Genomic DNA, 27,951 nt, shown 5'->3' with positions numbered 1-27,951 from the left:
TAATTATAGATTATAAACTCATTCTTATAATATCTGTTTTGGTTATACATAAGCTCTTATAAAATGAGCATCTTCACCCCTAGAGCAACCAATTACGGTTCCTTTAGACAAGATACATTTTGGTCCCAACTACGCATGTCCAGTCTTCAGAATACAGTGATCCCATTGTTTGTTGTTCCTCTCAGCCCCCTTCTTGTCACACATTCCAAAAATCACCAGTTCATTCTAAACAGTAACATGGAGTGTTTCTGCTCCAGTGCGCTCCAGCATTTATCTGACGTGAATTGTGTCACGAGCCCCTTAACTGCGCTAGACGCCAGAAATCGTAATATCACAACACATTATACGGCTCTGAATGTATTTATAATGATCTTGGAGTTCTTTCTTCTATAATTCTAATGGCTGATTCACACGTGCATTTGCATCGCTCGTCTGCAGCATCTGGCAATAATTTGCCTGTGTGAATGGCCCACCACAGATGTAACTCTCATATCTGCTTCGCCTCCAACGCAGTGCTTTGAAGTGGAGCTGGTTCATGCATGCAGCTGTCAGTGATCGGGTATAGAGGCATCAAGTGATGTAGATGCATTTGTGAATCAGGCCAGAAATACCCCTCATTCTCTCGCTGAAATGCTGATTTATTTTATTTATTTATTATATTTCTATACCGCCTGATATGTACATCTCTAGGTGGTGTACAAAATTTAAAATATTTAAATGTTGCAAATTAAAATACAAAATAAAAAACAATAGAATAAATTAGATATTAAAACAGCTTTTAAAGTTATTAAAATTAATTCTAATTAAACGCCTACGAAAACAGGAGGGTCTTGAGGTTCTTCCTGAAAACAATCAGAGAAGGAGATGCTCTTATTTCAGCAGGGAGCATATTCCAAAGCCCCGGGGCAGCCACAGAGAAAGCCCGGTCCTGGCTTGCCATCAGACGAGTCGGTAGCATCCGTAACCAGACCTCTCCAGAGGATTGTAACAGGCAGCAGGGTTCATGACAAAGGAGGCACTCTCTTAAATAGCCTAGACCTAAGCCGTTATTGCAGGGGTCTCAAACTGCACCCCTCTAGCTGCTGTTGGACAACAACTTCCATCATCTCCATTCACAATGGCCAGTATCCAAGGATGATGGGAGTTATAGTCAGACATCTGCAGCCATAGTTTGAGACTCCCAGCTTTCCTAGTGTTTCTCTTATTAATGTTGGTGATCATGCTTGACTGTTTATAGGTTAGGGGTAGTGCCCAATTTCAATGGGCCCTGACGTAACACCTGTCAATTATTTTACACAGCAAATGGATCCCCAAATAGGAGGGCTTTTATGCTGGCACGCTGTAGAGCATGCCCATCAGCAATGATGGAAGGAAGGTTGAGCAAAATCCCCCTTTCAGTCTGTATATGTCCTTCCAGTTGGGTGCTGTTGAGACAATGGGGCTTGTCCTGCTAAACTGCAGATCTTATGATGATATTTGCAATGCCCTTATCACTCCTTTTTTAAATCTAAATTTCCAGGGCAGTCTGATCTATTCTAACTCTCCCTTTTGCTGTCTGATCAGACTTTTAATATCACATATAATGTTGCCAAATTTTGTGTGGGAGCATGTAGAATTTGGCAAGACCTTGCTGCTAGAGACCATTCTTAGACTGACAGTTAGTCAAATGTTTAAAGCAAACACTAAACATAATGTATACAACAATGAAGTATGTTTGTATGTATTGTATTTTTCTTGTTGCTGGTCATTGACCGTAAATAAAAGTTTGTTTGGCTCTTAATAGGCAATGAATATTCTGACATCGGTGCTGCTGCTTTATGCCAAAGAGGAAGAAGCTTTCTGGCTCTTGGTCGCTGTGTGCGAAAGGATGTTACCCGATTATTTCAATCGTCGAATCATTGGTACTGTTTTATTTTAACCTCTTTTTACTTTGACAGTGATTTAGTGTAACCATCACTTGTGTGAATGAAAAATGAATGCCAAGATTCTGTTTCCAAATTCCTTTGTTTAGAAGTTCTGTTGGAAAGACAGTCTTCCCGTGGGACAAAGATACTTGGGTATTTATTGATATATTTATAGATATAGTTAGCATCCCCTGCTAACTGAGCAAAGAGGCACCTTTTTAAAATGGTGATTCTCTTTATTTAGCAAGGGGAGAGCAACTGGTCTTTTCCGAGCCCCACACAACATCCCTCCAGTGGCTGTTGCTGGTGTCTCTCTTATGTTTCTTTTGGGCCCTTTTGGGGGATAGGGAGCCATTTTATTTATTTATATCTATGTAAACTGCTTTGGGGAACTTTTGTTGAAAAGCAATATATAAATAGTTGTATTTGTCATATAAAGACAAGATGTAGATATTGATATAAAGATTATTGGTTGCATAATTAAGGTGTTTGCACATGCTGGCTGAGGGCTCTGAGAAGCAACTGTGTGTGCCTCATTGATGTGTTTGTAAGTGAGATATTTTGCTAGAATCGGACACATACTTGGTCACTTGAAAAATAATCGAGATGCTGTCAAGGGAAACTAATATGGTGGAGGTGGTTTTTTACTGTATGAACAGGTTAAATAACATGCCAACTCAGATCACAGTCTATTTATGGCATCAGGAGAATTGGTAAAGTAATTTTTGAGGAGAAAATTAATGCAGATTTTTTGCAAATGAGAAAAATTTGCATGAGAAAATTTTCCATTTCAACGTTTTCCAGAAATTTTCCACTTCCCTGCCAGCATGCCTATGAAATGGTCTTTAGCCTCACTGTCTTTTGAACTGGTCACCCTAGACACAAATGGCTGTTGCAATTGGGGATAATGGGAGTTGTAGTCAATATCTAGAAATCGCTTTTACACGGAACAATGGATAACAGTCCCACAAATTATAGCCAGCAGACTTTCTGGACTTTTATAGGTCTGATTTTGTAAACTGCCAAGAGATATCTATGTTGGGCAATATAGCAATACACCAATAATAAATAAATACATAAATATAATTTTTAAAAAACATTTTTATACTGCCTAATATGTAGATCTCTAGGCAGTGTACACATTTTAATTTGTAAATTAAAAATTTACAAATTAAAATTAGTATCAAACTAATTAGAAAATTTGTAAAAAATTAGAATTGTAAACTAATTCTATTTAGGTTAATAAATTAAATGGTAGTCATGAGGAAGGCTGGTCTTGTGGTAGCAAGCATGAATTGTTCCAGTTGCTAAGCAGGATCTGCCCTCCTTTGCATTGGAATGGGAGACTACATGTGTGAGCACTGCAAGATATTCAGGGGATGGGCCTGTTCTGGGAAAAGCATGCAGAAGGTCCCAAGTTCCCTTCCTGGCAGCATCTCCAAGACAGGGCTGAGAGAGACTCCTGCCTGCAACCTGGGAGAAGCCACTGCCAGTCTGTGAAGACAATACTGAGCTAAATACACCAATGGTCTGACTCAGCATATGGCAGCTGCCTATGTTACAAGAAAAATATCGATATGACCAAGATTTAGGGTTACTTTGATACATTCGGATAATTTTTTTGAATGGAAATATCCCAGATCTCATCAAACCAAGATCTGATCGAAGGAGGTTTTTTTGCGGCTTGCAGCATTGAAACTGCCTTTTCTCTCTTCCTCCCAGGTGCCTTGGTAGACCAGGCGGTGTTCGAGGAGCTCATCCGAGACTACCTGCCTCAGCTGACGGAGCACACGACCGACATGACGTTCTTCTCGTCAGTCTCCCTCTCCTGGTTCCTCACCCTCTTCATCAGCGTGCTGCCCATCGAAAGCGCCGTCAACGTGGTGGACTGTTTCTTCTACGACGGGATCAAGGCGATCCTGCAGCTGGGCCTGGCGGTGCTGGACTACAACATGGACCGACTACTGGCTTGTAAGGATGATGCTGAGGCTGTGACAGTCCTCAACAGGTACCGGAGTGTAGGCTAAGCTGTGTGATGACATAGGGACTTAGACCATTGGTCCATCTAGCTCAGTATTGCTTTATAGTGACTGGCAGCAGCTTCTCCAAGGTTTCAGGCAGGAGTCTTTCCCAGGCCTACCTGGAGATGCTGCCAGGGAGCAAACCTGGGACCTTCTGCGTGCAAAGCGAATGCTCTGCACTGAACTACAGCATCTTGCAGCAGACAGCGCTCCCATGTAGTCACCCATCTAAATGCAAACCAAGGCAGGTCCTGCTTAGCAAAGGGGACAATTCATGCTCACTTCTGCAAGGCTAGCTGTCCACCCCCTGTGGAGATCTTCAAAACAGGAACCCATCAAGGGTCCAAAGGAGGCGACTTGTTAGAACGCCCTTAAACAAATCTATGTTGCAGCCACACTTGGAATATAATGTACAGTTTTGGTAGCCATATCTCAAAAAAGGTTGCCCTGGTTGTGGGCTCCCCAGAAGCAGCTGGTGGGTCACTGGAAACGGGATGCTGGGCTAGAAAGGCGTTTGGTCTGATCCCAGAGGGCTCTTTTTAAAATGTTCTAACCTGCTTTTTTCGAGTTGCCTTTAAAAACAACAACAAATTAACAAACTCCTCCCCTACCCAACAGTTTTATTTATTTAAGAGTTTTATATCTTGCCTTTCAACAAAATTGCTCCCAAGGCAGCTGACAGCAAAAAATCAAAACAGAAATAAAGGCAACAACAGAATTGTAAAAGCAGAACCTATAAGAATAAATACTGTCTAAAAATACAGGCAGGTATCGATAGAAAGAAAAACAGCAAGGCAACAAGACATTGTCTAAAATATTCTTAGAATAAGATTATTTTTACGTGGCAGCTTGTTAAAACATCTTTCCCACTGTAAGCTCCTTGAGAGCAGGGGTCTGTCCTGTCTGTCTCCCCACCTGCTTTTTGCTTGTGTTATGTGTGTTCCTTACAACCCAGTTTTCATGGGCATCTCACTTGGTGTGTGTTTCTCTTTTTAAATCTAGGTTTTTCGACAGCGTTGCCAACAAGGACAGTCCGCTACCTCCAGCGGTGCAGCAGGCGTCCGGTGCGAACGAATCCAGGAGCCAGCATCGCAAAGTGGACATCACCGACCTGATTCGGGAGTCAAATGAGGTGTGGATGCTCTTTCACAATACTGCCTGTGCGTTGTGTGTATGCATTCTGTGGTTCCCTTTTTAAAGTTGCAGGCGACTCCTTAAAATAATGCCTTGATCGATCAAGGATGCGGCTCACGGGATCGCCCGCCATCCTGCTTATGGCGGCGCCCCATTCAGACAAACAGCGCCATAAGCTTGGGCGTGGGGGGGAGAGTAAGGAAAGAGTAAGGGAAATCAAAATAACCTTATTGATCCTTATTGACAATCATCTCTAATATCTCAGTGTTACGTAAACCTTGCCAGCTTGGGGTACAGTATAGGTACACATTGATTAGCAAGATGATTGCAAAACTCAGACTCAGATAGCCTTTAAGTTTGGTACAGTACCTTGATCAGAGTTTCAAAAGTTGCTTTGTCAACATTTCTACAAGAACAGCACAGGCACATCGTTCCCAGAGAAAGCCGCTCTCTCTGCATTCCTTCAGCATAAGCACCCCATTGTCAGAGTCCAAACTTCAGAGCTCCCCAAAGAATCTCCTGCTCTATGAACAGGCCTGGTAGCCCTCTTAGGTGAGGGTCTGACTGTCCCTGAGACATATAAAAGCTGAGTCTACTTCACACACTACAATAGCAGGGGCGAAACTTCCTCCCTGCTTTTCCCCTGTCGCAAGTGGTGCTCACAACGAGCTGGTCTTGTGGTCGCAAACATGAATTGTCCTCTTTGCCAAGCAGGGACTCCCTTGGTTCACATTTGAATGGGAGACTACATGTGTGAGCACTGGAAGATATTCCTCCTTCGGGGATGGGGCCGCTCTGGGAAGAGCATCTGCCTGCATCCATGCAGAAGGTTCCAAGTTCCCTCCCTGGCATCTCCAGAAAGGGCTGAGAGGGACTCCTTCTGAAACCTTGGAGAAGCCGCTGTCAGTCTCTGTACTACTAGTCAGTGCTGAGCTAGATGGACCAAGGGTGTGACTCGGTATAAGGCAGCTTCCTGTGTTCCTATTTATAACTTCTGAAGAGGGCGACAGAAAAGCCCCATTCTGGCCCAGTGTAATTCTCTTGGCAGAATGCTTAAAGCCTTCCCCGACCCTGTTCAGCTCCATCGCTGAAAACGACCTGACACAGCTTTCTGCTTTACTCTTCATAGAAATATGGTGAAATCCGCTTTGAAGATGTGGAGAGCATGCGGCGGCGTAACAGGCTGTATGTCATCCAGACCCTGGAAACCACAACGAAGCAAAATGTGGTAAGCGATATACAGACTCAGCCAGAAGGCTGTCTAGAGCAGGAGGCGAAGGATGTGGTTGCACTGCAGCACAGACTCTTCCAGTTCAGGCAGTCTCAGGAAAATCTTGATTCATCATGGGGTGTGTGGAGTGCAAACTATATTTGTTCTGAGCCCCACACAAGCTAGAAAGAGCTCTGGGTCCAGCCACCTTGAGCTGTGGGCGTTGGCTCTGCTTGTCAAGGTATGGACATCCTTCTGTCTTGCTTTGCCTAAAAGTCCTGAGTAGAGCCACACACTTCCTCTTCCACTTGCTCCTTCCACTCGCTCATTTTTCTCCCTCTCTCGCAACACTAGAACCAGGGGTCATCTCATGAAACCGAAGGTCTGGAAATTTAGGACCGACAACAGGAAGTACTTCTTCATGCAGTGCCTAATTAACTTATGGAATTCTCTGCCACGGGATATGTGGTGATGGCCACTAGCTTGGATGGCTTTGAAAGGAGCTTAGACAAATTCGAGGAGGACAAGTCTATCAACGGCTACTAGTCTGGTGGCTATAGCACTTACTTACATTTATATACCGCTTTATAGCCAGAGCTCTCTAAGCGGTTTACAATGATTTAGCATATTGCCCCCAACATTCTGGGTACTCATTTTACCGACCTCGGAAGGATGGAAGCTTGAGTCAACCTTGAGCCCCTGGTCAGGATTGAACTTGTAACCTTCTGGTTACAGGGCGGCAGTTTTACCACTGCGCCACCAGGGGCTCTTCCAGCCTCAGAGGCACAATGCCTCTCAATACCAGTTGCAGGGGAGCAACAGCAGGGGAGAGGGCATGTCCTCACCTCTTGCCTGTGGGCTTCTCGGAGGCATTTGGTGGGCCACTGTGGGAACAGGATGCTGGACTAGATGGGCTTCGAGCCTGATCCAGCAAGGCTGTTCTTATGTTCCTCCAGGTGTACCTTACCTGTGTTCCCAGAAGATGGGACAGCCGGGAAAGGAATTCAGCCACTGGCACTGTGCTGTGTTCGCTAATGTCTGATGTTCAATTTATTTATTTAGTTAGATTTATATGCCGCTTTACTCCATTGTTCCTACTTTGCATGTAGCCTCGTGAACCTGTGTTCTGGAGGCTGCTCTTTGGACTTCTTCCTACCTTGTCTTGCCTTTGCAAGATGGTGGTTCTCTAAGCCTAGAACAAAGGTAGGCAACCTTTGGCTGTCCAGCTGCTGCTGCTGAACTACAACTCCCATCATCCCCAGCCACAATACAGTGTGGCTGAGGATGATGGGAGCTGTAGTTCAACAACAGCTGGAGTGGCAAACTTTGCCTACTCCTGGGCTAGAAAGTAGATTTCTAGGATTTACCTGGGTTCTAACTGGGGTGAGTCAGCCAATTAAAGAAAATATAGTTGATTAAGCATAAGTATGAGTTTTAATTGTCATTGATTAATCAGTCAGATTTGCACACAGGTAAAAACAATGTTCTTGAAGCAAAAAGTATGATTTTTAGATTATGCATATTGTGTGTCAGGGCAAACACCTTATCAGAAGAGGTATTCTCTCCTGTCTGTGAGAGAAGGGGAATGCTTCTTTTAGAATGAATCTACTATTTTTCTTTTTTCTTTTTTGCTAAATCTTAAGAATTGCTTTAGATTTGAATTTGTGTGCTCTTAGGTGACAGCAGATGGGGGAAATCTTTCCTATGTAAACTGCCTTGAGAACTTTTTTTGTTATAAAGCAGTATGGTTGGCATTCAGAGCAAGGATACACTGGTGCACGACAGAGCAGCCTAACAAAACTTCCCAATTAACTGCACCAGTACAACAGCAATTTGACACCTGCCTCTCTCCTAGGAGGCTTTCTCTACCACCTGAAAATATGTCCCAGGGGGTTGCGCAGCCCTTTAGGACATATTTTTGATGCCCTGAGACCCAAGTGGGTTTTATACTTCTAAGCCTGATTCAAGTAGTCAAGTTGAACCTGAGATTGCTGAAGCAGAAACCTGGAGCTGAGGAGGAACGCTCGTGACGTGACTGCCCTGCTTCTGCCCTTTCGTTTCAGCTGCGTGTCATTTCTCAGGACGTGAAAATCAGTCCTCATGACCTGGAAGAGCTTTATGAATTATACAAGGTAACACATTGCTTATATTTCATGCCCTCATTTTGCAAGAGGCCTTTCTTTCCAATGAATCATCACACCATGCAGTCAAGGAGATTTTATTAGACCTTGCAACTCTGGCTCCCTCCTCTGAACACTGTGGGCAGCCTTGATGTTGCTTTCTTGATGTCCTGAGAGCGTCTGCTTTTTAGTCCAGGGATGCTTCCTACACGGCAACCTGTACCAGCTTTTCTAAAGCAAAATATCTGATCAAGCTCCTTCAGTGCAGTGTAACCAAATGAGAACAAGGAACTGATTTCAAATGTTCAGGAAATCAAATGGCACCCTCATTCTTCAGTGTCTAAACCTCCCTGCATGTGGAAAGCTTATTCCTTGGGGGAAATAATTCTAGCACAGCCTTCTTCCTGATCTGTTAAGTGGTTTCTTTCTGGTCTTTTTTGCTCTTGAAGTTCTCTCTGTAGCAATAACTACACTCTCAAACAAATGCCATTCTCAGACCTCCGTGCATGCAAACTTGGAGCCCAATTCACCATGCTGTATGAGTGTACAGATGTCTGTATATTCGTACATGTGTTTGTGTGAATGACTGTATGGTGTGGTTCATTTTAATGGTAAACTTGGATACAGGCCCTTCAGATGCATAGTACAGATAGGAAGTGTACTTCTGTACCTGTGTTCAGCATTACGTGTGAATGACTGTACCTGTGTATGCTGTACACTCATTGTACAAGTGTTGAACATAACATGTGAATGGGCCCCAAATCTTCCTTCAATGTGAACGCTTCCAGAATTTCCCTAAATCTTTCTTGTTGTACATGAAGATGCAGAAAGGCGATCATAAACATCCTTCCCGCTAGTCCTGTCTTACTATCCATATTGATAAATCTAGTTCTGTGCAAAGTGATTGCATGAATCAAGTCTAAAGGTTATGCAGTTGGCTGTGACGATAAGAATAGCTTCAGAAGAGGTATTTTTGGTTCTAAACAGCTTGCTTTCCCTGTGATTTTAAAAGGTTAGCTTTGGACAACCATGTGGAATACATTTTTTGGCCCTCCAAGAATTGTCTGTGTTTTGCCTAGGTCATAGGAACATAGGAAGCTGCCTTATTCAGAGTGGGACCATTGGTCCATCTAGCTCAGTACTATCTACACAGACTGGCAGTGGCTTCTCCAAGTTTCAGGCAGGAGTCTCTCACACCTACCTTGAGATGCCAAAGATTGAATCTCGACCACTGAGCTATGGCCCAATCCCCAAAAGTGGCATGCATGGGTCTCCCATTGGGGCACTGACCACACCCAGACCTGCTCAGCTTCAGCAAGGTGGCTGTATCGTGTGCCTGTAGACCGTGCTCTGGGACTCAGACTCTTCAACGCTTCTTTTTGCAGAAGGAGCACTTTCTTTCTTGTTACTGGAGTGTCAACAGCCCAGCCCTGAAGCACCACGACCCCAGCCTGCCTTACCTGGATCAGTATCGCATAGACTGCCAACAGTTCCGGGTCCTCTATCATCTCCTGAGCCCATGGGCGCACTGCGCAAACAGGGACTCCCTCGCACTGTGGACGTTCCGGTTGCTGGACGAGAATTTAGATGGCCTTATCAACTTCAAAGAATTTGCCTGCGCTCTTGGTATGATTTCGAGCTGTATGTTGAGGGAGAGATCGTGTCCTTGTTGGTCTTGGGCTGGGCTGATTATTGCCTAGCCTGACTCCTGTAAATTTTGGGTGGGTGATGAGGCCATAGTGGTCAGTCCCTAGGAACAAAGCCCACCCACCCCCCGATACGCAAATCAATTAGCAATGCTGTTAAGATGTCCAGGACAGAGGTAGCTGAAGTGAAGCCTGCTAGAAGACGGAATAAAAAATAACTAATGCTTGGCCTACAGCTGTAACAAAAGAGGTGGTGGTTAGGTGACCTGGAAGCTTTTATTGGGGGGCGGGGGTGTCGTTGTCCAGGACGACAGACCTGCTCCAACCAATTGCTGCTAAGAGGCTTCTTTTCTAGAATATTTGGCTTCCCTATAGCTCCGACCATTGACTATCCCAAGGGGTCCTTGATTCCCTTGCTTGCTTGTTTGTTAAAAACTTCATGTATACCCCCTCCTCCAAAGACTCGAGGCAGTGAACAATAGCAATAATTTTAAAAAACAAAAGGGCCAATGCCTGGCGAAACAGGTAGGTCTTGAGAAGGGCCTTAAAAGCCACTAAGGAGGGGGCTGGATGAATCTGGGGGGGGAGGGTGTTCCAAAGAAGAGGGGCGGCCACAGAGAAGACCCTCCTACGGGCCCAGGCACTACGCACTACACCATGGCCAAGCCAGGACGCTAAGGAGGGCCAACTGAGAAGACCTCACAGGATGGGATACAACTGGCCGAGAGAGGTGATCCCGGAGATATACAGGTGCTAAGCCCATAAGGGTTTTGTAGGTGAGAACCAGCCCTTTGAATTGGACCCGGAAGCCAAAAAGCAACCAGTGCAGTGACCGTAGAAGAGATGTGATGCTATCAAGTCTACGGCCTCCCATGAGGAGGCGGGCCGTGGCATTCTGGACGAGTTGAAGCTTCCGAATCGTTTTCAAAGGCAACCCGAGGTAGAGCGCGTTACAGGAATCCAAACGAGAGGTAACAAAGGCAGGAGTTACTGTTGCCAGGGCTTGCCAGCCTGCTGGAGAGGATGGACTACAACTTCCATCATCTCCAGCCACTGCGGCAGGGGTGATGGAAGTTGTAGTTCAAAAGCAGTGAGGGACCTAAAGTTGGGAAACGCTGGGCTAGAGCATGTGGTCGTGCCTAGGCGAAATTCTTGCCGAACAGTCTTCCAGCCACAGATGCAGACTTGAGTCCTACATTCAACACCATGAGTGCAGACTGACTACGAGTTAGTCTAAGCCACACAGATTTTTACTCTGAGATCTCAGTCTCGGAGCGGCCACCACATTTTCTTTACACTCAGTTACAGTGTTTGGTCTACCGAGATGGGCTCAGTTGCTTTTGTACTGCCAAAGCAATCGATCTCACGGTATGAATCAATCAGAATAACCTCCCTCTTTCCCCCCCTCCCTCTCCCCTTCCCTATTTATTAGATGTTATGTATTATGGAAGCTTTACCCATAAGCTGAAATTCCTCTTCAAGCTGCACATACCTCCTGGTGAGTTTGCTGTGGTTGCCCATCTGCCTCCGTGTTGTATGTTTTCCTAAGAGGGGTGGGGCTGTCAGAGGGTTAACTTGCTTGTTGTAGCTGTCATAGGGACATATACCGAGTCAGACCCTTGGCCCATCTAGCTCAATATTGTCTTCACAGACTGGCAGCGGCTTCTCCAAGGTTGCAGGCAGGAGTCTCTCTCAGCCCTGTCTTGGAGATGCCGCCAGGGAGGGAGCTTGGAACCTTCCCAGAGCAGCCCCATCTCCTAAGGGGAATATCTTACAGGATTGTTGGTGTAGTTTACTCTGTGTTTCTTTTTGTAATGGTCTGCGGCTAAACAGATAAATTCTTCTTCTTGAGAATGAAGGGAATATGGGTTTGTACACTGAAAGTGCTTTGCAATTATTATCAAGATTCTAGTAATGCTAGTGATTCAAAACTATCCTGAATTGTAATTTTTGTTTTGGAGCTTTCACGGAAGTGGAATCCCTCAGCCCTTCCAAAGGTGCTCATCTATCAAAGGAAGAGTTAATCTACTTTAGTCAGCTAAATGGTGAGTCTTGAAGTGCTGCATTTACAGATCCCTCCAGGGTTGGTGATCTTCTTGTTCAGCTGGTAGTTGGGCAGGCAGTGAAGAGTTAATTCCTCTTCCACTTCAAAGTGCTCAGAAATGCATTTCTCTCTGGACAGAGGGAATAGAGTCAGAATTCTGATGCCTCTTGTTTCAGACAGAGATGCAAAGATGACACGAACAGAGATGCCTAATTGAAGCTCTCAGAGGAGGGAGTGGAAAAATAGGAACTTGGGAAGCTGCCATATACTGAGTCAGGCCATTGGTCCATCTAGCTCAGGATTGCCTACACAGACTGGCAGCAGCTTCTCCGAGGCTGCAGGCAAGAGTGTCTCTCAGCCCTATCTTGGAGATGCTGCCAGGGAGGGAACCTGGAACCTTCTGCATGCAAGCATGCAGGGGCTCTTCCCAGAGCAGCCCTTCTCCTCAGGGGAATAATCTTACAGTGCTCACATATGTAGTATCCCATTCATATGCAAACCAGGGTGGACCCTGCTTAGCAAAGAGGACAAGTCATGCTTGCTACTACAAGCCCAGCTCTCCTCCTTAGACTAAGGCTCATTCTGCACACAAAGTGGTCATGAGGTATCAGAATCCTGGGATGGTCAAACAGACAGTGGCCGACATGATGCACAGTCATTGCCTGTCAGCTGGAGCTGCTAAATCCTGATTTGCAGGTTGTGAAGAAATCAGTAATCTACTTGTCTTCTTCTTTTTCCATCCCAGTTTCCTCTGCTGGGGACAGTGAGGTCTCGGATGCTTCGAAGAGGAGCCCTGACAAAGGTAGCCAGTCCTGAGTTATAATGGGAGAAACTGGGTTGACCCTCCGTGCAAATCCCTGACTAATTGCTAAGTCCACCTGTGCAAAGCTTTGGCTGAAGCTAAATAGTCTACACGGCCTCCCTGGCACTGCACAGAGGCAACCGCCTCCACTGTGCCGTGCTAAGTCCTGCGTGTTGCCCAGCACTCGTGAGGCTTCTTTAAGGGGAATAGAGCTCCATTCCAGCCACAGAGCCATTTTGGAAGGCATGCATGCCGCTCTGGGAAAGGTAGTCTTCCCGGTTCTTTCCCCACAGAGCTTGGTGGGGAAATCGCTAGGAAGGACACTTCCCAATCTTTTGCCCAAGTGGTCCCTGCCTGAAAAACAGTGAAGATCATTGCTGTAGAATGTATGTGTGGACATACATCCAGCCCATTACTGCCTGTAGGCAGGCATTTAAGGGGCTAACGCCATTACCTGATATTGATGACAAGGAGAAATAGACTTGAGTGTCATCAACATATTGATAATCCCCAGCACCAAATGACCTCACCCAGCGGTTTCATGTAGATGTTAAAAAGCACTGGTGACAGAATGGAGCCCTGGGGAACACCATATAGTAGTTCCTGTTAAGAAGAGCAACTGTCTTCAAGCGCCACCATCTGAAGTGTACCTGAGACATGGGAGCAGAACCACTGTAAAACAGTGCCTCCTATCCCCAAGTCCCTCAGGCAATCCAGAAGGGTACCATGGTCAACGGTATTGAAAGCCGCTGAGAGATCAAAAAGAACCAGCACTCTCGCTGTCAATTTTCTGGTGGAGGTTGTCTGTCAGGCCAATCGATTATTTTGCAGCAGAGATTTTTATGTCACAGCTATGCACTTGTGCATGGAGTACAGATATGCCCAATGTCACTAGGCAGACACTACTTTCTGAATAGGGATGGTTCTGGGCTGGGGAGAAGTCAGATATTCATCGGCTCTGGGTTTGACTCGTTGCCTTCCAAACAGGGAAAGGAAAAGTGGATATCCAGGCCTATTTGAAACAGTGGCAAGATGAGCTGCTTAAGAAGGAAGAAAACATTAAGGATTTGCCCCGGATGGACCAGGTAAGATTCCACCACAGTGTGGTTTGGTTGTATGGGGGGGCGGCTGCAGATGTTGATACAGTCACATTCACTCAAATAGGAGAGCAGCCATTTAAAAAGCAACGGATGCCTTTAGACGTGCTCTTTTTTCATCTCCTCCTCCCCCTCCTCCTTCATATAAGGCTTTTCAGTTGAAAAGTTCTCAGAATGGTTTCCATAGACAAAGGATAATTAAGGCACCAGTAACAGCCACTGGAGGAATTGCAGTGCTGGGGTTGGAGAGGGCCAGTTGCTCTCCTGTTTGAGCCGTATGCCATCAGATGCAGAATTTGTCAAGACATCATCACACGTAACTCCTCTTGAAAGGGAAGTTGGTCCTTCCCTTTCAAGATCCTGCATGTAAGGAGCATCACCACCATGAAAGGTGCCTCTTTGCCCAGTTAGCAGGGTTGTTATATTATGATGAGAGAGATAATTGTATTACAGACACACGCCATGTTGCAAGGACTCTCTCTCTCTCTCTCCATGTTGCAAGATTGGATGCTCCTTGAAAATACCCCTTTTGCTTTCTCTCCCCGCCACCCTCCCAGTTCCAATTCATCCAGTTTTCAAAGACTTTGTATAACTTGTTCCACGGGGACCCCGAAGAGGAGCTCCTGTACCGTGCCATTGCCACCGTCACGACCCTTCTGCTGAAGATGGAAGAGGTGGGACGCCGGCTGCAGAGCCCCACTTCCCCTGTCAAAAGTGTGGCCCCTCCTGCTGCTGACTTTGGTGCAGGAAACGACAGCAAACCCCAGGAAGCCCCAGCACCCCAACGGACTGTCAACACGGGACCCCCGAGCCCGAGCAAAGCGAGCGGCGAATGGTCGTTTGCTTTCGAACAGATTCTGGCGTCTCTACTCAACGAACCTGCTTTGGTGAGGTTTTTTGAGAAGCCGGTAGATGTCCAGGCCAAGCTAGAAAAGGCTAAAGCGTCTCAGTTAAAAGCACGAGCTCGTGTATAGCACTCGGCCAAGGTGTGCTTCTCTCTTTGCTCTGTTCAGAGGTGCTCAGAACGGGCAAGGCCATGTTTGAGCTCGGGGCATTGAGTTCGTCAGGAGTTGGGGGGTGAGAAATTGAGCTCATTTCCCCTGTGTGCTGAGGTGTGCGCGCGTGTGTATCGCTTTGTTTTGCAAAGTTAAATAAGTATAGCTTGAAGCACAACACCTAATCTTTGCATTATCAAACTATTTTAGTACACTAGGACTTAAAACCACTTCAGCAAATACATGCCAACTTGGGAGGAAAATGCTTAGGCTGGCCTATAGAGGCCACAGCTGTGGAATATTAGAGGCTCTCGTTTTGTTGAGCTGCTCCTTTTGGGTCTTTTCCCCTCAAACTGAATGCAGCGTCGGCCACCTTCCTTTAAATGTGGCACTGGCGTCTTGTTGAAAGGTTGGTTAGATTTTGAAACAATCACTACTTAAACTTTGAATGTAGGTTTGCTTACTGCTTTAGGAGAGGAGATGGTTCTTGGAGAACATTGTGGTGTGTCTGTAAACAGGACTGTTTCTGATATCTATTTTTAAAAAAGATTGTGGCTAGCAGAGCTAGTTTTGGGAATGTTCTAAAGAACTAGCACCCTGATTCTCTTTTTCTCCCATCAGTGAGGTCCCCTTTGACCCTGAATCCTGGAATTTCTTGAAGGGCATCCCTACCCTGACCCACCCCAATTTGGCCTGTCTTTATCTGAGCAGCTTTTTGTTCAAACTTTTATGGTTCTTTCACCATGTTAGTCTACTTGGGTTCCACTCACATGTGACCTTGGTAATAGCACGGGAGCTGCTAAGCTGTGGCGTCTTCCCAAACTATCTTCATAACACGTGGAGGAGGGAACTTTGTTAGCAGGGCTCTTTTGTGCATGATCTTCATCTAGGGTTGGAAAGGAACTCTGGCATTCACCCTGGCTCCTTCATACAGCTCTTATTGGGTTACAGCATGGCAGGTTGGTGATAATGTGTGAATTGGGCTTCAGATCAGGGTCTTTAGAGGTGGTTGGTTGGACTACAATTCCCATCATTCCCCAAAAGGCCAATGGCTGTTGTGGCTGAGGATGATGGATTATAGTCTAACATCATCTGGGAAGCCAAGGTTGGGAAATCCCTACTTTAGATTATCAAGTTCCTTTTTGCGGTAGAAACAAGCCATCCATCAGAGCATATAATCTGGTAGTTTGGAAAGGCAAAATGAATGATGCATTTAGAATTTTTGTAAGCAAAGTTGTACACAGTTTTGGGGGACTGTTTTCCTACCAATGTCCAAAAACCATCCACAGGTTTCAGCAGCGAGAGTCAAGTCAGTTTCTAGATAACACTTGTATGATATTTCACTTTAATGATTGATTCACCAGGGCTTTTTGGAGCCGGTGGTTCTGGGTCCTTTGCTCTTGCCCTTCATTGACACGTTGATAAAATGTCACTATGTGTATAGGAATGCTAAAGTTGACTTTGCTTGCCCTCCCAACAACTTTTGCTACTCCTGTGGAGTTACCCCAAATAAGTGGAATTCGCTGTTTTTGTTTAAAAAGACCACCCCAACTTAATGGTGCAGGAGAACATTCCTAGAGGGGAAAAAGCAGAAATTCAGATTTAACTCCGAACTAATCTTATAGCATATGATTAACATTTACTGGGTGCTCAGAAGGCTTGCCCGTTTCAGTCCTCTCTGTATCAGTGAAAGCCTCAGGTGTGCAAATCCTAGTGACTTCAAGAGAGACGGTGCCATGGATGGTCTGGGCACATCACGCAAAAGCGATCCATGTACCAAGGAAACAGTAATTCTGTACCGGGGTTCTTGGGACCAATCCTAATTGCAGAATGGCCTGTCTATGTACACAATGTATTTCTGATTATACTTCAGAATTCTCTTATCATTGAAGTTCTTTATCTTTCTTAACTATGGAGGGGTGTATGTGCGTGCATGTGCAGTTAATTTATTGTTTTGTAAGCACTGGAAATGTGCAGGCTTGACTGGGTGCAAAAATTCTCACCCGGCAAAATTAGCTAGTGTTGATGTGCAAAAGTAAATGTTTGCTAGCAATTCAGTATTTGCTAATATGTAAAGGAGGAGTGATCCTTGCAGCCGCAGAATGGAAAGTGTGGCTGTAATTCGCAGCTTAACAGGCAAGGAGGAAAATGGGCCACAGTGTGCTCATCACCTGCTGGGATTTTGACCAGTAATCCTGCACAGAGTTTAAGCTTAATTTGGGAGCTAGCCAGCTGGGAACCAGTTCGCAAAATCAGGGTGTTCCGAGAGATTCTGTGCTTCAAGGCCTCTGCTGGGAGGAAGGCATGTAAACGAACCCAGACGAGAAAAGCATACATTTCCTTTTGAAACTGCGAGGTTCCTGTTTGCAAAAGTTGAAGTGACAGCCCATACGCTGTGCGTCAGTGCTGTGCATCTTAAAAATGGAAAGGGGAGAATACTTACTTGACAGATGCAGCATATGGTCCTGTGTGTCTTTCTCATCCTCTCTGGCTTGTTTCAGGCACTCTCAGCAGCTTGGGGAAGTGCAAGATAGGCTCCAGTGCTCTTCTGTGCTATGGAGCTGGGCTGGGAACCGTCTCCCCTCCTTGCTTCCCCAGCTCCACTGAGCTGGCTCTTGTTCTGGTGAACCACTGGACATCCCAGGAACGACATCCCACCCTGCCGGGTTCCCCACTTGGAACTGGGAAGGGGAGCAGGGGGCTATCCCTGATCTTGCGTTGGGCTTTGGAAGTCTGACGAGGGCACTCCCAGCCCCATTGTGGGGGTGTCTAACTTTTCCTCCCCCTCACAGTCCCAATTCAGCTCATCCCCACCCCCACAGCTATTCGAAAACAAAATTTAAACAAACTGGGGCAAATGCCATGTTGAATGCAATGACCGTTTGGCCCTTTTATAAGGTTCCAGTGATGGCATTGGTGTTGCTTTTCCAAGGATATGAAGATAAGACCCTCTGCACACCCATATCCAGTTGTTTCCCAAGGCTGTGTTTACGGCTGGAATTAAGTCTTTCGTTAAGGTGCTCCAGGAAGCCACAGGCGGCCTGGTCTGGGAATTGCAAGCAGTTGTCATGAATTCACTTCTGGTTGCCTTCATGGGAAACCTGACACCAAGCCTGATATGTGCATGTGGAGCAGAATGAGGTGTGTGCTGATCTGTTCCGCTTCAGACAACAGGTAGGGGAGAAATACTGTATTCAGAAACTTTTTTTTTTAAACACCCAGCAAATAGTCATTACAGCAGAGAAAGGAAAATATGCAAAGCCTGGGTGTGTGTTTGTTTTTAATTTTGCGTGCAGAGATGTTTACCCTTTATTATGTGGGAGAACTTTAAATATATCTTCTTCCTGCAGTCCTGAAGCTCTACAGTCCAATCTAGCAGCTCCTCCGTGTTTTTGGAAACATTTTCTGCCCAGGATCTGTGGTCGCACTGATGCAGTATCCCCTTTCCCTTCCGAAAGCAGAGATTTCCCCCAATACGAAGGACAAAAAGATCCTTCTCTAAATGATGTTGGGGTGAGAGGAAAAGACATTCCATGGAGGTATTTTGATGAACACTTGCACATTGGTGGGCACTAGTTTCCAGAGGAGCTTGATGTTGTCTCTGTGTCTGAATGGTGGGATGCCTGTGGTTGTGCCGCTTTGCTTTGTCTTCAGGGGCTTGCATGATGGCGTGCTTCCCTTGGTAGTTCCCAACAGATTCGCCCCTCCCTGCTCTTGGTGCTTTGTTCTTCCCTTGGTTCAGCTGCACAGAACACAGAGCAGCTCGGATCCTTGGTTAAGTAGTAAAGAATAAGGTCACCTGGCAAGTAAGCTAGAGGTGTGTGTGCTTGTGTGTATATAGAAGATTGGCTTGATCAGGGATTCTCAACGTTGAGTCCCCAGATGTTATGGGACTTCAGCTTCCCCAGTGGCCTTTGGCTGGGGATTATGGGAATTGAAGTCCAATAACATTTGGGGACCCAATGTTGAGAATCCCTGGGCTTGATCACCTGTTGATCAATTCAAAGCAAGCTGCTGGGCCTGAAATTGTCAAATGCAAGAATCCACACAGAGTTCTAAAAGTACTTCTGTGCATTCTAGGAAGGCTTGCAAAAAAAAAAATTTTTTTAAACCCATTAAGTATCTAAATGGGATGCATATGCAATCATCTGTTCCCTGTGGCCACACCCAAAAAGTCAATTTTAAAGAGGTAGCTTCCGCATTGTGTGGGAAGGAAAGCTAGATGGTGCCTTCAGAGCTGATCCTATTGGGATTTCGCCAAAAGTGGAGGGGGAAGCATCAGGTGACTCCACCCTAGGTCACATGACCAAGGACACACTTCCACTCAGCGAGATTGTTCATTGCTCTTACACACAGCTGTATCCATGCCACTTAAAGCGTTTGGTTTTTATAATGATACAGCTGCCCATGTTGCAACTGTAATTACTTAGGGAAAACATATCTATATTTATCTACCTTATTTAAAATGCCTCATTCAGGTTGTCTTATTGAAGTTATAAAATGGTTATATATAAAAAATTAAAAATAAATGGATGTTCTTTGGCTTCTAAGAAAAATTCCTAAATAGGGTTATTTTGGTTTGGTTTTTCCGGAGGAGCACAGGACATAGAACTGTTTTCTCCTCTTCTTGCTACGAAGGAAGCAAAAGGTTCTCTATGTACAGGCGCTTTTGTCTTTTTGATAAGCTGTTCTGTATTCCACAAATGCACTGTGTTTTTCCACCGATCAATAAACTATGCCTCACCGCTGGGCAGGGGCGAATCAGACAGAAGGTGCCTTTTCATGATGGGAGTGCCCAAGGTGGGATTTTCAGTGGTGCTCAAGGGGTCTGAGGGGGCGGTTTAGGTCGGTTCCTGTGCTTACTTGGCTGATGCCTGTGTCATATAGGAAGAGGCACTAGGATTGCCAGCCAATTGGGAGAGAAGCAACCTAGCTGATTTTTTAAAAATTGGGGTCTTGTGCTAGAAAAACAAGAGCCTGGGCCCTTTTGCACTACTTTTTAAAAAGCTGTGAATTATCTGGTTTTAGGTTGAGGTCTGTCTCCCAGACTTACTGGTTGGCAAGCTGACTAAATTTACTAGAAATCCTATTGAAATTTAGTGGTTCTTTGGACTACTCCCTGGTCATTGTAATAATATTCAGAAAATTTGGTTCAAATCTGTTAGCCTACATGCACGTCAAAGGTTTACCCATCTGCCATCTTGACATAATCACAAACTAGGCCATTGGGATGTCTCTATGTGTCTCTACAACTATACCAAATTTGGCTCATATTGGTCCAAGCGTTGCAAAGTTGATAGGGATAGACACACACAATGCTAGGTGTTCCCATAAGCGTACTTTTTGTAAGGTAAATAGACAAATAACTAGCAGCCACCCAGTAAGAGTTCTTAAAAGTACAGTTTTATTTTTCATCCAAAATACTATGTACAAATCTGTTAAAGCATATGGAGATACACTGGTTCTTGCCCAGCAGAGCTTCACAAGGGGGTAAGCATCCTAGACAAGAATTTATTTTGTCCCCATAAGACACTTTCTCACCACCCCCCGCCCATTTTACAAAATATTTTATGAATAGTAACATTTATAAATTGATCTATATTTAACATCATATAAAATAAACTAAATATTCAGCTCTAAGCCTTTGCTGCTTTTTTTTCCCTGTCCTTTTCCTTTTTACATACTTTAATATGTCACAAAATATACAAATCAGGTCAGACGGCATTTGTCAAACCAGCTTGGCTAGATCAACCAGCCTTTTAGCTTATAATATATGTACAAAATGCATTTAAAAGTGCAAGACTTTAAAGGTGCCTCTGTGTGTTCTGAAGTCTGGAATTGTATTGACAAAAATCGGATGTATAGACAAATGTTTCCGTAGCCTTCCTGCAGTTAATCAGGCTATCTGGCAAAGCTTTACAGAGAACCTCTGGGCAACAGGAGCCCATGGCTGCCTCATACCCGTTACCCACCAAATCCCCCGCCAGAGAATCCTGCCCAGTTAACTGGGTGACAGACACTGCGCAAGCGTAAACCAGCTTAGTAATACTGCATTTGTGCAATCTGTGTGAGTTGTCCCGAGTTGCGCAAACCCAAAATTGCATTACACAAGCGTAAGCCCACTGGGGATGGGCTTGCCATTTTGCATTTGTGTAACTTGTACCAATCGGTTAAACACAATGCTACTCTTGCGTGGTATGTCTGCTACCATTCTAGATTCCAAACACTTCTCTGGAAAACAAACAACGCCCCCCGCCCCAAACCCAGAGCATAACTAACACCAAGATAAACACAACTCAACCTGAGCAGATGGACTTTTTCATTTTTCCCTTAAGTGGGCCGGGTGGGTGCCAGAGAGGCTCTAATCCCAATTCAGGGCTAACCCAAACATCCACTGACTAAAGTACTGCAGAAGCCCTGAGGGGAGGGCACCAACCTTGGGCCCCTCGTGATCATCTGAGGGTGGGGTGGGGGGGATGATTCAAACTTTTTTTCCAGTAGGATGTCGAACACATACAGAGAGGGAGTTGAATAACCGTATTTACCTGAATACAAGACAACTTGGTATTTAAAACATGCCCCTTTAAAAAAAAAAAACAGTGGTTAAATACAGCTTATACCCATACTTACCCAAAAGGAAGAGGACTTTGAATTTAAGATGACCCCCTGATTTCTAGTATCAAAGAACTTGGAAAAAACCTAGTCTTGGATTCAGGTAAATACAGGAATCTCGGTCAGTGACTTTCCCAGCTGGTGCAGTATATGTGAGAATTGATAAGGTTTTAAATAAAGTGCATGGTTTTTAAAAGGCCGATAAATATATACATAATGTGGTTAAAATGTGTGTGGAGGGGGGTTCTGTTTAGAAGCACCCCCTTCCACCCCACAGCTGTTTTGGAATGGCTTCCTCCCTCCCCGCTCTCTTCCCCAGGCACGTGCGGCCGCCACAGCCCCATTCGGCACAAATGTGAGTAGTGTGTAGGGGTGGATCGTACTGCATGTAGTTAGTTGCCTTGGAACTGGGGACTCACTTGGCTAGAAGTCAAGCGCCAAAGGAAAAGGTACTGTTGGAGAAAGGCTTGTCCATCATAAAACTAACTATGAATTATCCCCTGCGATGCAGAAAGATGCCTGTCCAACAGGGCAAGGAAGTTGGTCGGGACATTACTGCTGCTCAGTTTGCCATTGGGTCAACCAGCCATGGCTGGTGTCTTCCCATGCCGTGAAACTGATTACGCCTAGGGATGTGCACGGAACCGGTTGAAACGACCGCTGGCTCTGCTGGTTCTAAGGTGGGGGGTAGGTACACTTACCCCTCCCACTGCTCCCCCCCCCCGTCCCAGTGCTGCATTGTAAAACGGTCCAGCAGAGCGGCAACGTACCTCCCGGTTCCCTCGTCGGCCTGTGTGCCGGGTGCTTCTGGTCCAAGGAGGGGATAGGGCAGCAGAGAGGAACACTGCCACCCCACCAGACCGGTTTACATTGGAGTGCCGGTGTGTGTGCGGTGGCGGGTGTGTGTGTGTGTGTGTGTGTGCGCGCGGTGGGAGGGGTAAGTGCACCCTCCCCCGCCTTCAAACTCCCCCACCCCCCGCCAGTTCCATGCACATCCCTAATTACACATGGGGCCACATTTATGGGTGCAACCAGCATCTTATTTTATTGGGCCTGAATCTGCACAACTTGCAATGCAGGAGAGTTTTCCTGGTCTCTCAAATTCCAAGTGCCCTAAGACACCAGGAGCAACAGGACTTGTGTAACATGGCCAGAGCAGCAAGGTGAAGCAGATGCTTCAGGGACTGAACTCTACTAGTGGGTCCCATTTCTCTCTCTCTCTCTCTCTCTCTCTGTAAATCCTATTAAGGGTGAAGGGATATGGTGTCCTTTTGACTTGCTACAGGGACGGCGCAGCAGTACCCAACAGGTTTCTTAAGGTGCATGGAGTTAACACAGAAGTGCTGAGTGGGGTGGGGATGTGGACAACCTCGCAGATAGAACACCTGTATCCAAAAGGCTGCCTGCAGGCCCCTCCTCTCTTTCCTATGCAACACTTTTGTGCTAAAGTGGGGATGGAACAAGGTATGTCTGGACCCAAAGGATTTCTTTGGCTCACAGTGAAAGTCCAATGGCTGTTGAAGCTGCACCAGCACAGCTACTTTGCGGGTTTTCATCCCACTGTCAAGGGAAACTGTGTTGTGACTAGAACCCAGTCAAAACTGCCCTGCAGAGGTGTCCTGCTGGAAAACACTCCCCTCTTGGACTCTTATGTCTGGAAATTATTCTCCTGGGTCTGTTGTACTTCTTGTTCTAGGAAGGACAAAATCACTTACGGGGGAGGACAAATTAGCATTGCACTGCCCAAAGCCAGCTACTCTTGAGAAAACGGACCCTTTTCAGCTCTACTGGTGAGCAAGGAAAAGAGACCCCATTCATTGAGTGGGCTGCCTTTTAGAACCTGACCTAGCCTTACAATAAGGGGGGGGGCTCCCCCTTATTTATCTCTCCAGCAAAGTGGAGCGCAGTGAAGCTTTAGTGCTTTGTTGATGGGAACAGGCCTCATCCTTCCCGCCTCCTCTCTTCTACCCCTTTTGACGCAGGCAGTCCCAACTCGCAAACACCCACGAGGCTGTCCCAGGAAAGAAAGCCGCCTGTGACGCACAAGCCTCACATTAAGCCGTGAGTGCACAAACATCCTTCTGTCTTGGCTCTTTCTTTCAAAAAGTGCTTCCAAAGGCAAAAACCCACGGACTGGGGTGTGGGGGGTGGGAGTTGTTTCAGACAACTGCACAGTGCTGCAAAATACAATCTGGTTGGCCAGGAGAGGCGGGTCACAGTGTGGAAAAGCCAGCTCTGCATCGGTGTCTAATTAACGCCACTCTCGTGACCGTCCGAAATCCTCCCTAATGCTTCTACACACCTTAGACTCATAGCCATGAAACTCCAACCCGTCAATGGTGGAGCTGCTCTAGCACATTTCCCCTGGCTCTTTGCACTTCGAGCACACCATGGCTGGGTGGATTATTCAGTGCCGTTTTTACCCCTCCAGGCAGGAGCTAACAGTGTCAGGCTCATTCAAGAATGGCTTTACTGTCTGTAAAGGTGAAGCCCTTTTCTGACCATTGACATTGGTCAGTGGTGCCTGTCGTGGACTAAGCCACAAGCAGCCGACTTGAAGTATAAAGCCTGAGCCTGTGCAGCAAGTGGCCGCAAGCCTGCGCTACTGTGGACCCTCTGGCTGGGGAATCCCTCCGCGACCGTATTTACCTAAATCTAAGACAAGGATTCCCCCCAGTACTTCCCTCTTGAATCTAAGGGGGTCGTTTTTGGTTCAGGGACTTCTTTCTTTGGGGTAAGTACCAGTATAAAATGTAGGTAACCTCTATCTTTTAAGGCATCGTCTTAAATTTAGAGTTGCCTTCTATGGGGGTAAACACGGTAACAGCATTTTGCAATAATAATAATAATAATAATATAATAAGGTGCCCAGTGCCATAAAACATCCTGGCATTCACGAAAACAAAACCTGACTCTACATTCTTCCAAATGTCATTTCTAAAACTGGAGTTCTGGCCTATTAGTCTCCTATGGCATGGCTCTTTCAAGCATTCAGTGGAGGAACAGAGCCAGATTTCTCAGAGTCCCAATTCTCCCTCTTTTGCCTTGAGAAGGATGCTGTGGGGAATGTGAGAGGTTGGACACCTCTCCGATTCTGATCTATTTGCGGCAGACTCTAGTTAAAAGCAGAGCCCTATCCAGACATTATGCTGTACAAGTGTACTGATGTCTGTACACTCGTACATTTGTATGTGTGAATGACTGTACCTGCATTCATTTTAAAAGTGAGCCTGGGCACAATTTCCTCAGAAGCATGGTACAGGCAGGAAGTGTATCTGCTGCACCTGCATTCAACGTGTGAACAAGTGTACCTGCATACAGATCTGTATCCGTGTATACTGTACACAGAAGTCCGATTCAGACATTATGTTGTATGCATGTACCAATGCCTGTATACCCGTACTTTTGTTTGTGTGGATGACTGTACTTGTGTTCATTTAAAAAGTGAAACTGGATACAGGCCCTTCAGGTGCATGGTATAGACAGCAAGTGTACTTCTGTACCTGCATTCAGCATAACACATGAATGACTGTACCTGTGTTCAGATCTGGTTGTACGTAACATGTGAATGGGCCTAGTGTATATAATGTGTGCATAGGGCTGGTGTCTGCTTTATTCCTGCCTTTCCTAACCCTGCTAAACTCAGTGCCTTCCTCTCTCAGTGCAAAGGCTAAAGGCTTGCCTCCGACAGCTACCCGTGGGCAATGCTTACATTCTCCTTTTCAAGGACGTCGGGAAGATGCTTCCCTCAGTCTCTCTCTGTAAGTAGAGACCTACATCTCACAGTCAGAGCAAGGCAAGTGTACACACACATACACACCTTCTCTAAGGGTGGGAGGAAATTTAGTTGTGCATAAACATACACTCAAGTGCATCAATAGTAAAGAAATCACACTACTGGTAGATGGGGGGGGGGATTGATGACCCCCACTCCCCGATACACAGTGATTGATCTGCTGCTGCCTGAGAACATTCCACTCCCAGAGCTAAAGTGATTGAAGCCCTGCTTTTTGGGGCCCTGAACTCTTGTCAAATGAACCAGCCAAAAAGATGTGAGAGAAACTGCAGAGCTGTCTGAACAAACCTTTTCTTAAATGCCAGCAATGAATTAACATGTTTTTGTTTTGTTTTTGTTTTGTAAACCAGGCTCTTAACTGCAACCTCTTTTCTTCTTTCCTTTAAAGTATTGGTAAAAGTTGCTCTCTGAACCTGGGATATAAAAGTGTGCAAACCCAGCCCAGTAAAAAACAGAACAAAATGCCCCTAACAATAATATTCATTTTCCTTTGGAAACACACAAAACAGTAGGGGACACTTTGGTATACACACCCACTGAAGGAATAAAACTTTTTTTTAAAACGTTCATAAATATAAACACAGTTAAAGTGACAATATACAAAAATACAATTTATTGCTAACGCTACTGACTAGTAATTGCGCAGGTGGCTTTGCTAAGTAGAAATCTCCACTTCGCCATATACCAACACCAAACAGCAAAACCACAAAGTTTGCCTTTTGTCTTGGGGTGTCAAGACACCTCCCACCCTCCATCCCGGAAAGGGTTATCCGAGAGAAGGGAAAGGTTTCTTTCCTGCACCTTGTGAAAAAATATATTTGGCTAAATGCGGAGTAAAAACCGATACGAGTTGCATCTGCACCTCGTAACGAAACAGGAGAACCCTTCGTACACGTGGTTACTCTGTGAAAGAAGCTGGTGCAAAGTGTAAAAGTCAGGCAAGTGTGGTGTCACACCCAGTAGCAGCATTTCTCAATTATCCAAAAACAAACGAGGAGAGTGAGGTATAGGAAAACTGCCGGGTCGGGGAGGAATTTGATTAGTAATCCACGTGTGAACTACTGTACCAGAACGAGATCTTTGTGCAGACCCACACAATAAAAACACTTAAAACGGTAGCCTGGTGCTGGTTACAGTTTCTGCATTCCACGTTCTTCACAGTGAAATTCAGCAAAGGTTTTGAAAAGAAAAAGATTCAGCTGCCGCTTGCCCTCACGTACGTTCTCGGACGCCAACTCATCAGCACGTAAACCAAACTGACGAAGTGGAAACCCCGCCACCCGGACGCTGGCTTCGACACACGCAAAGATGGACATGTTTCGGATTGTGCTCCCCTTGCAGGTATTTGCCCCACTTGGGCAACCCACATTTTGACTTCAAAATGAGCAGAGAATTGGTACCTGCGAACGGACCGGTTCTGGCCGGTGGCTGCTTCCATCTCCACTGTCTCTTCTGCCTGCTTTGGCCTTTCATAAACATGGCTCTAAACACAGGAAGGAGGGGATGGTCTAGCAGTGGACAGTTCACACAGCTAACCAAGTGTGCCCTCGCTTGAATCCTGGTTTGCTGGTTGTGTGTGTGTGTGTGGGGTGGGGTCTCAAGTGCCAGAAGCCCCAGCCGCCCTTCTCCATCCTGCCAGGGCCTTCTTCCCTGGTCTGCCACGTCTCCCTCCGCACAAGCCTTGCCTCTCGAGGGCCGTGCAGGGAGGGCCTCTCTCCTCCCCGCCTGCACTCCAGCCCCTCACCTCTGCTCAGCACAGCCGCGATGCCCGAGCTCGCCGCCTTCACTCCTGCCGCCGTCGCTCTTTCTCGGCCTCATGGCAGCTGCATTTCGGGCAGGTCCTGCAGACTGCACGCCTGGCCCTGGAGGTGGCGGGTCTGGGGCTGCGGGTGGTGGAAATAGCCCATGGCTGGGGCTGGGTTCTGCTGCGGAAGGTGAGGCTGCTGGAAGAGGCGCTGGTTCTGGCCCACCGGGACCGACTCGGTGGCAGCCCCTTGCATCTGCAGAAGGACGAGAGAGTCCGTTTCAGAGCTGGCTCCGAGCCGCTCCCCCACCTCCCTGCCCCAATCCTGGTCTTTCCCGCCTGCTGTCGGGCCCACAGCTCAGGGGTAGAGCATCTGCTTTGCCTGCAGAAGGTGCCTGCTCCAATCCCGGGCATGTCTAGGCAGGGCTGGGAAGGGCCCCCAGGCCCAAACCCCAGAGACCCCATGGAGACGGCATTAAGCAAGATGTGCCGAGGGTCTCGGTATAAGCTTCGTCTATCCATAGCAAGAGGCGCAGCCTGTTTGGAATGCAAGCCATGGCCCGCTCAACCCTTCTAGTCCACAGGAGCCGCCCTCCCATGAGGCACAGTGTGGCAATTGCCTCAGGTGCCACTTCCATCAGAGCAGCCCTCTGAGACCCACCTGCGAGGAAGACCTCTCCTCATACTCCTTGCAAGAAGCGAGAGGAGAGGAGAGGAGAGGCTGCTGCCAATCTCTTCCCATTCACCCCCCCCCCCATTACTTTCCCCCATTACTTTCAAAGCTTGCAAGGGTCTGTTTGTATGTATGTTTGTATGCAAGGGTCTC

The 27,951-nt window shown here is 46.3% G+C and overlaps 2 protein-coding genes across 5 annotated transcripts in view; one reads left to right on the top strand and one right to left on the bottom strand.

The window, feature by feature from the left end:
• The window catches only part of TBC1D8B (TBC1 domain family member 8B), a 46,373-nt gene extending 25,760 nt beyond the window's left edge, over window positions 1–20,613 (top strand). Inside the window, exons 11-21 of the mRNA XM_053273579.1 lie at window positions 1,784–1,901; window positions 3,627–3,912; window positions 4,928–5,057; window positions 6,189–6,287; window positions 8,333–8,401; window positions 9,775–10,015; window positions 11,468–11,533; window positions 11,997–12,080; window positions 12,825–12,881; window positions 13,869–13,966; window positions 14,536–20,613. Of these exons, the coding sequence (XP_053129554.1) occupies window positions 1,784–1,901; window positions 3,627–3,912; window positions 4,928–5,057; window positions 6,189–6,287; window positions 8,333–8,401; window positions 9,775–10,015; window positions 11,468–11,533; window positions 11,997–12,080; window positions 12,825–12,881; window positions 13,869–13,966; window positions 14,536–14,952 (1,665 nt within the window). The 3' untranslated portion in view covers window positions 14,953–20,613. The remainder of the gene's footprint in view (window positions 1–1,783; window positions 1,902–3,626; window positions 3,913–4,927; window positions 5,058–6,188; window positions 6,288–8,332; window positions 8,402–9,774; window positions 10,016–11,467; window positions 11,534–11,996; window positions 12,081–12,824; window positions 12,882–13,868; window positions 13,967–14,535) is intronic.
• The window catches only part of PASD1 (PAS domain containing repressor 1), a 129,931-nt gene continuing 122,334 nt past the window's right edge, over window positions 20,355–27,951 (bottom strand). For 3 of the 4 annotated variants that reach the window (XM_053273581.1, XM_053273580.1, XM_053273582.1), the window contains one exon: window positions 20,355–27,381. In XM_053273581.1, the coding sequence (XP_053129556.1) occupies window positions 27,196–27,381 (186 nt within the window). In that variant the 3' untranslated portion in view covers window positions 20,355–27,195. The remainder of the gene's footprint in view (window positions 27,382–27,951) is intronic. The other variant, XR_008311607.1, reaches the window with a different exon arrangement.

This window comes from Hemicordylus capensis, chromosome 11, assembly GCF_027244095.1.
Source record: "Hemicordylus capensis ecotype Gifberg chromosome 11, rHemCap1.1.pri, whole genome shotgun sequence".
Taxonomy (NCBI): Eukaryota; Metazoa; Chordata; class Lepidosauria; order Squamata; family Cordylidae; genus Hemicordylus; species Hemicordylus capensis.
Note: the sequence above shows the minus strand (reverse complement) of the source record. Positions and strands in the feature narration are given on the sequence as shown.